Source organism: Cebus imitator, unplaced genomic scaffold, assembly GCF_001604975.1.
Source record: "Cebus imitator isolate Cc_AM_T3 unplaced genomic scaffold, Cebus_imitator-1.0 Scaffold0, whole genome shotgun sequence".
Taxonomy (NCBI): domain Eukaryota; kingdom Metazoa; phylum Chordata; class Mammalia; order Primates; family Cebidae; genus Cebus; species Cebus imitator.
Window position 1 is genome coordinate 8,087,065 of NW_016107315.1, and position 7,937 is coordinate 8,095,001.

At 45.3% G+C, this 7,937-nt stretch overlaps 1 protein-coding gene and 1 pseudogene across 3 annotated transcripts in view; one reads left to right on the forward strand and one right to left on the reverse strand.

The window, feature by feature from the left end:
* Window positions 1-6,515, forward strand: part of XCR1 (X-C motif chemokine receptor 1) — a 9,927-nt gene extending 3,412 nt beyond the window's left edge. Inside the window, exons 2-3 of one of the 2 annotated variants that reach the window (XM_017521876.2) lie at window positions 4,033-4,166; window positions 4,344-6,515. In XM_017521876.2, the coding sequence (XP_017377365.1) occupies window positions 4,375-5,376 (1,002 nt within the window). In that variant the 5' untranslated portion in view covers window positions 4,033-4,166; window positions 4,344-4,374 and the 3' untranslated portion in view covers window positions 5,377-6,515. The remainder of the gene's footprint in view (window positions 1-4,032; window positions 4,167-4,343) is intronic. The other variant, XM_037731440.1, reaches the window with a different exon arrangement.
* Window positions 1,181-4,144, reverse strand: LOC108299521 (annotated as a pseudogene). Its single transcript, XR_005196867.1, has one exon. The product of XR_005196867.1 is annotated as a nuclear receptor-binding factor 2-like (transcript).
* Window positions 6,516-7,937: the final 1,422 nt, after the last annotated feature.

Here is a 7,937-nt window from a genome sequence, read left to right on the forward strand (position 1 = left end):
TTTTCTCTTATTGTAATTTGTTGGTCTAATTTTGGTATCAGGGTTATTCTGTCCTCATAAAAAGAGTTAGAAAATATTCCATCTTTTATTTGTTAGTTTCTGTAAAACTGGTGTTATTTCTTCCCTAAATGTTTAAAAGTGTCGCTAGAAAAGTCCTCTAGTTCTAAAGTTTTCTTTGTGGTAAGGATTTATATAGTTAATTCTATTTCTAGAACAAACGTAGGGCTATTCACATTTGCCATATCATTCTATATCAGTTTTGATATGTTGGATTTTAAAATAAATTCATCCATTTAATTTAAGTTGTTGGATTTGTTAACATAAAATTGATCATAATATTTATTTGTTATTCCTGTAAAGTCTATAAGATCTGTAGCATATTCCCTCTCTTTGTTCTCAATCTAGGTAAGGTTTCATCAGTTTTTTGGTGTTTGTTTCTTTGGTTGGTTTTTTCTTTCTTTTCTTTTTTGAGACAGAGTCTCACTCTTGTTGCCCAGGCTGGAATGCAGTGACACGATCTCAGCTCACTGCAACCTCCACCTCCCGGGTTCAAGCAATTCTCCTGCCTCAGCCTACTGAGTAGCTGGGACTACAGGTGCCTGCCACCAAACCTGGCTAATTTTTGTATTTTTAGTAGAGACAGGGTGTAGCCATGTTGGCTGGGCTGGTCTTGAACTCCTGACCTCAGATGATCTACCTGCCTTGGCCTCCCAAAGTGCTGGAATTACAGGCATGAGCCACTGCACCTGGCCTTTTTTTTTTTCTTTTTTGAGACAGGGTCCTGCTCTGACACCCAGACTAGAATGCAGTGGTGCCATTATAGCTCACTGCAGCCCGAAACTCCTTGCCTCAAGGGATTCTCCTGCCTCAACCTTTCAAAACACTGGAATTATAGGCACAAGCCACATCTGTGGGCTGATTGTATCAATGTATTAAAATGTTGTCAAACAACCAATTTTGATCTTATTCATTTTCTTTTTAAATTTTCTATTTTATTTCTGCTTTTATTAATGCCTTCTATTTACTGAGTTTAATTAGCTCTTCTATTTCTAGCTTCCTAAGTCACTGATTTAAGTCTTAGATTTTAGACATTTATTCTTTCATACACAAGCATTTAAAGCTATGAATTTCTCTCCAAGTACTGCTTTAGTTGCATTCCATGAATTTTGATATGTGGTATTTTCATTATTATCAGTTCAAAATATTTTATACTTTGCCTTTGAGTTCTTCTTTGACTCATAGATTCTTTAGAAGTATGCCAGTTGGGTTTTTTTTTAATAAAACACAATTACTTTATTGATTTCTTACAATCAAACACTGCCAACTAGCATTACTTCCACTCACACATCCTTAAAAACAAAGGACATTTCCTCCTTAGTATTTTCGAATGATGCATTACACAATAAACAAGGTTAGAACTTAAAATGCACCCTGATTATGTAAACTGGTAATTTGTTTTAAAAAGCATAACTAATAATTTGGTTCCTTTCTTCATAAAATCGAAATTTAAATATTTCACCTGATAGTCCTGAGGTTATCATTATGGTAGTGCAAAGTGTGGCACATATAGTTTCATGTAGAAAGGTCTGTATTTTGCACACCTTATTTAAACAAACAAAACGTGCATTAACAAAATGCATACAGTCAATACACGACAGAAAGCATGTTTCAAATACGAGGCAGACCCTTGGGCCACCATATTATTTAGGTTTTGCATTATCATTTATGGCATTATAGATTATGCATAACATACTTTTATGCATTTAACCCTAAAGATAAGAAAAATAACTGTTGCTTGAAAAAAATTATTCCAGGTAGCCATTTGGTTTGTATCAGGACAAACTGAACCTCCCTGAGTTTAGTGTCTGCCAAGTTGGAATCATTAGTTCAAGTCAGTGAATCAGATACTCAACACATTTCACAGTGACTGTTTCCCAAGTCCTGGTAATGCGTCTTCTCCCAGTCTGCCAGATGATGACGCATTTCCGGGATGCACTTTCTACGTGATTTTCCTTTTTTTTTTTTTTTTTTTGCTGGATTAACTATGACTGTATTATTTTCTCTTCTCCCCCCTTTTGTGGCCTTCCATTTTAATTACTGATAAATCCTTTCATAATTTCCTCAGGGAGCTCCATAAGGGGAAGTTCTGCAGATGTAAAATCCAAGGAAGAAAGACTGGGGATTGAAATGTCTTTGCTGTTCCCGGTATTTGCTGCAGAATTCTGCCAGGTTGAGGAGACTGTAGCAGTTTCTGAATGTGGCAGCAAGCTCCGTAACTCCGACGTTTCAACAAAATCAGCATCTACATCCAGCTCCTTTTCTATTGAGCGTTTTAGAAGTCGAGTCTTTTAGAAATCTGGCCTTTTCAACCTCTAGTCGTTTATTTTCGTTCCTTAATCTTGTCTTCTCAGCCACAACGAATTCCACATGCCTCTTCAAATCTGCAGTTTTGATTGCCTACTCCTCTATAATTGTTTTATCATCTTTTGGGGCTTTGCCTCCAATACATGGCTCTGCTGGCTCACTCTATTGCTGAAGCAAATATAGTAGTGTGTCTGGATCCCCTGAATCTCAGGCACGTGTTTCTCTGCGGAAGTGCTGTGCTTCTGAGAAAGGGGGCTCTGGCCCTCTGGATCCTCAGCAGAGGATTTGTGAGATGCCTGAAGATGGACAGCTACATCCTTGTCTGTGTTCTGCTAGGCTTTCAATCTTTCTTCACGCTGGGCCCTTTTCCATCTCTCTTGGATAAGGAGGAGCTGTTTCATGTGGCTATCCCTTTGCAATTCCAGTGAAAGATGAGCCTGCTCAGATTGTGTTAGCTTCAAGGCTTCAGAAAGATATGCCGCAGCCTTTTTGTGACAAGAAATAGCCTCTTCATATTTGCCTGCAGCTAATAGACGATCTGCTCGTCTGCTCTGTTGATGAGCCAGGTTGAGGGGTCCTTCCATTACTTCCATAGACCCCAGGGCAAGCGGCGGCCTTAGAAGGGGAGCGGTGGTGCCAGCGAATATGGACGGCACTGCAGGGGAACGCCACGCAGCCACGGAGACTTCGGCCTCTCTCTGCACCCCAAGAACCAGCGGTGGGCGCAGAGGGAGCAACAATCTCACCGCTTCCTCCTCCGGCGCCTCGCGCGAGCCCGCCCCCTGCGCCGCAGCCGTGGCCACGCACGGCGCCATGACGTCACAAGCGCCCAGAGTTTTTTATTATTTCCAATTGTTGAAGTTTTTCTTCATAACTTGTTATTGATTTCTAATTTCTTTTGAGTCTTTTATGTAATTTTTTTTCTCTGCTGAGATTTTCTATCTCTCCATTCATTATGAATATAGTTTCCTTTGTTTCCTTGAGAACAGATATAATAGTTACATTTCCATACATACTTACAAATTCCAACATGTGGCTCCTCTCACAGGCAGTTGCTTGTCTTTTCTCTTGAGGATGGGTCATGTTTTCCTGTTTCTTTACATGCTGAGTAATTTTGGATTGTGTCCAGAACACTGTTATGTTGTGTAGACTCTAGATTTTGTTTCATTTTTCTGAAAAGTGTTGATTGGTTATTTGGTGTTTGTCTTAGGTATTTGAGTTGTATAAACAAAAAACATAATCCTAAGCCCCCCAACTAACTGAATGGACTCCTCTTCTCAGCCAAGGGCATTCTAAAGAAAAACAGAAACACTAGTTCAGGCCACAATGGGAATGGGTAGTCAGACATGCCTCATTATTCTCACCTCCTTTTGTAATCTGGTACAGCTGACCAGCATTAACATTAAAGCAGCCCTTCAGCCTGATAAAATAGACTCTTTGTAGCAATAAGATACCAACATGACAGATAGCAGGCCCTGAAAGAAGTATTTTACCCCAAAATAAATTTCCTTGATAGATTTTGAAATGGCCCTGCAATGCTACCTCTTGTGGGGAAAATACATTCTGTAGAGAATCCCTTTCCATTACAGGTCTTTTCTCTGATCCAGAAAAGAATTAACTAAGAGTCCGGCTTTTTTTTTTGAAACAGGGTTTTTCTCTGTCACCTAGGTTGGAGTGCAGTGGCGTGATCACAGCTCTCTGCAGTCTTGCCCTCCTGGGCTCAAGCAATCTTTCCCCACCAGCCACCACTCCCCAGTTTCCTGAGCTAGAGCTAGACTATAGGCATGTGCCACCACACCTGGGTAATTTTTTAATTTTTTGTAGAGACAGCAGTGTCACTATATTGCCCAGGTTGGTCTCAAACTCCTGGGCTCAAACAATCGTCTCCCTTTGGCTTTTCCAAAGTGCTGAGATTACAGGTGTTAGCCACTGTGCCCAGCCACCACATGACTTTAAACTCCATGTTTCTATCATTTCAGATGCTCTAAACATCCCTGCCACCTGGTCCAGATGGAGTCCTCAGGCAACCCAGAGAGCACCACCTTTTTTTACTATGACCTTCAGAGCCAGCTGTGTGAGAATGAGACCTGGGCCTTTGCTACATTCGCCACCACCATCCTGTACTGCCTGGTGTTCCTCCTCAGCCTAGTGGGCAACAGCTTGGTGCTGTGGGTCCTGGTGAAGTATGAGAGCCTGGAGTCCCTCACCAACATCTTCGTCCTCAACCTGTGTCTCTCAGACCTGGTGTTCGCCTGCTTGTTGCCTGTGTGGATCTCCCCATACTACTGGGGCTGGGTGCTGGGAGATTTCCTCTGCAAGCTCCTCAATATGATCTTCTCCATCAGCCTCTACAGCAGCATCTTCTTCCTGACCATCATGACCATCCACCGTTACCTGTCCGTGGTGAGGCCCCTCTCCACCCTGCGTGTCCCCTCCCTCCGCTGCCGGGTGCTGGTGACCACAGCTGTGTGGGTAGCCAGTATCCTGTCCTCCATCCTCGACACCATCTTCCACAAGGTGCTTCCTTGGGGCTGTGATTATGCCGAACTAACGTGGTACCTCACCTCGGTCTACCAGCACAACCTCTTCTTCCTGCTGTCACTGGGGATTATCCTGTTCTGCTACGTGGAGATCCTCAGGACCCTGTTCCGCTCGCGCTCCAAGCGGCGTCACCGCACGGTCAAGCTCATCTTCGCCATCGTGGTGGCCTACTTCCTCAGCTGGGGTCCTTACAACCTCACCCTGTTTCTGCAGACACTGCTTAAGACCAGTGTCATCCAGAGCTGTGAGGCCATCCAGCAGCTGGAATACGCCCTGCTCATCTGCCGCAATCTCGCCTTCTCCCACTGCTGCTTCAACCCGGTGCTCTACGTCTTCGTGGGGGTCAAGTTCCGCACGCACCTGAAACACGTCCTCCAGCAGTTCTGGTTCTGCCGGCTGCAGGCGCCCAGCCAACCCCTGGTGCTCAAGTCCCCTGGCGGGTCCGCCAATGAGGGCGCCTCCTTCTACTGAGGATCCTGTGGCGGTGCAGGGGCAGGTGGACGGGGGACTGGTATGGGAGTCACAGAGAAACGCGCCTGGAAGGAGCACTGCAGAGCACGTGGGGATGCCACCTGCCGCCGCTGGCTTGCAGTGAAGGTGATTCATTACACCAGCGGGTCCTGCCAGCCTCTCGTCTGTGGGAAAGTGGCTTCCTACCTGGGAATTTTATACTGCTACCTGACAAACATTTCTTGAACTCGAGTTCATCATGCATGCTTCTTCATTTGAACATGTGTTTCTAATCAGTGCTTGGTTCAGAAGGTTCTAAAACATGAAAGGATTCTAGGAAAGGCGTTTCCTTGGAGACTTTACAGGGCCTAAAGCTCAAGGTGTGTGATAACTGCACAATGCCGACCAGGACAGTGTCTCCCTTTCCTGACTGTAGGGTTGTCCCAACTGGTTTAATCACTTTGGAGGCACTGGCTCCATATTCCTCAGATACTGCTGGATGAGGCTGCCTGCAAGACAAGAGTCACCATACCCTGAGATAAGCACAGTCATGTTGAAATGTGGATTCTAAAAATCTACAACTAGACTGGAGAAATATTCTGCATCCTGGATCCAAGTCCTAGCCCACGAACTGGCCCTTAGAAATTTAGCTTATAAATAATTGATTGAAGGAATGAGTGTAATAAGTGCTACCTTCTGCACTGTATTCAGAGAATACAAAGATGAATAAGATAAAGTTGCTACCCTCCAGGGGCCAACAGCCCAGCCCCAAAGTCTCACCCAGTTTGGTGAACACCCATCTTGGCCAAGGCATCTAGGGTGGACTCCTCTGACAGCTCACTCTTCCCAGGTGGATAGTGAGCTGACTTCAGATTTGTCCCTTTGCACCTAAAGTGTCCTCCTCCTATTTGGTTGATAGTGCCAGCTTCCCCACATCTGCCCACACTCCAAACCTCAAGTCCTGTTGGAGGCCTGTATTTTCCTTCCCTAAATTTCCACAGCCAGGTCCAAATGACTACGCCTGTCTAGTGGCTTTCAGAGTTGATTCATTCTTGCCATTGCACACACATGTTTTCATATCTGAAACAGAGCCTCACTTCCTTGGTGCCTCCCCGCTGCTCCTCCCTTTCCCCGCCAGGCCTTGGTGTCTCCCCACTGCTCCTCCCTTTCCCCACCAGGCCTTGGTGTCTCCCCGCTGCTCCTCCCTTTCCCCACCAGGCCTTGGTGTCTCCCTGCTGCTCCTCCCTTTCCCCACCAGGCCATCCTCTGCCCTGACACCAGGTGCTTTGAAATCCTTAGCGGCTCCTCATTACTTACAAATAAAGTCCAAACACCTTAGCAAGGCTTTCAAGGCCTCCACAATCTGATGCTAGCCAACTTTTCCATTCTTATTTCACTCTAAGCCTCCTCCCTGCAGCAGCTTGGTATCCAACCCCAAAACACCACTGGCCTTATCCAAGACACTCATCTCTCCGATATCCTACCTCTAGGCATCTGTCATACCTGGGCCTGGAACATGTCCTAGCTGACCGGCCAGCTTCTCCAGGAAGCCCTCCCCAATCTGCAAATTAGGAGAACACTCTCTGGGTTGTTGTGGAATTCTGCTTGTCCCTCTAAAATGGTACTTGTCATTCTCCAGCTTTTGTTGTAATTACACTCATGCAATGACTTCCCTCCCTGCCCCAGCAGGCTGCAAGCTGCCTGAAGGCAGGAACCTGGTCTTGAACCAAGTGTTCTATCACTGTGTGCTCAGTGGGAGCAAAAAATCCACAGCTGTTATTGTCCTTCAGATTCATGCTTCTTGGGGAGCAATGCCCTGCGGCGCACTTTACCTTCTTTGTCCCAGGCTGCTTCTCTGTATTAACCTTTCTTTCCTAGTCTACACTCTCAGAGAGTAGTGGAAAGAGAGTAGAGAATAGTAGTAGAGAGATTGCTTATCTCTCTTTCTCTCTGTGGCAATGGCTATGCTTGATCTTGCCTTCTAGTTCATGGTACACATGCCTGCCCCTCACACTGGCCCATTGCTTCACACAAGGGCATAAAAAAAAGTCACTCTAAACTTTGCCATCCGCAAAGACCTGGGCCTAATCTATGAACCTGATTTGGCTCTGGAGTGGGGATTTGGAAAAGCTTCCTGTGTGATTCTGACATGCACCTCCATTAGGTACATTTGGCTGCAACTTTTTTAAAAAATGAGGAGTTTAGAGTCTTCCACAGTCCCCTGAGCAGGGATTTGCACACAGAAGACACTCAATATATTCTTATTGAATAAAATAGATACCAATATAGCCCTTAGTAGCCCTATAGCCAACCTGGAGATAACTTGTAAGGCACTACCCCTTCAGTTCCAGATGCAGCTTCAGTGACCTATTTGTCAGTGGGGGAGTAGATCTGGAGGAGTTTGATCAGTCTAGGGAAGAGCCAGGGCCTAATTTTCATTAGGCCAGTGGCACCTGCTGGAGAAGGCTGGGCGATACATCAATGAAGGGAAGGGGTTCCCATGGGCCTGCCACCCTAGAGGTGGGGCCACTACTTACCACTGATGGAAGAAACAGCATGAGGAGGAGATAATGAGGTAGTTT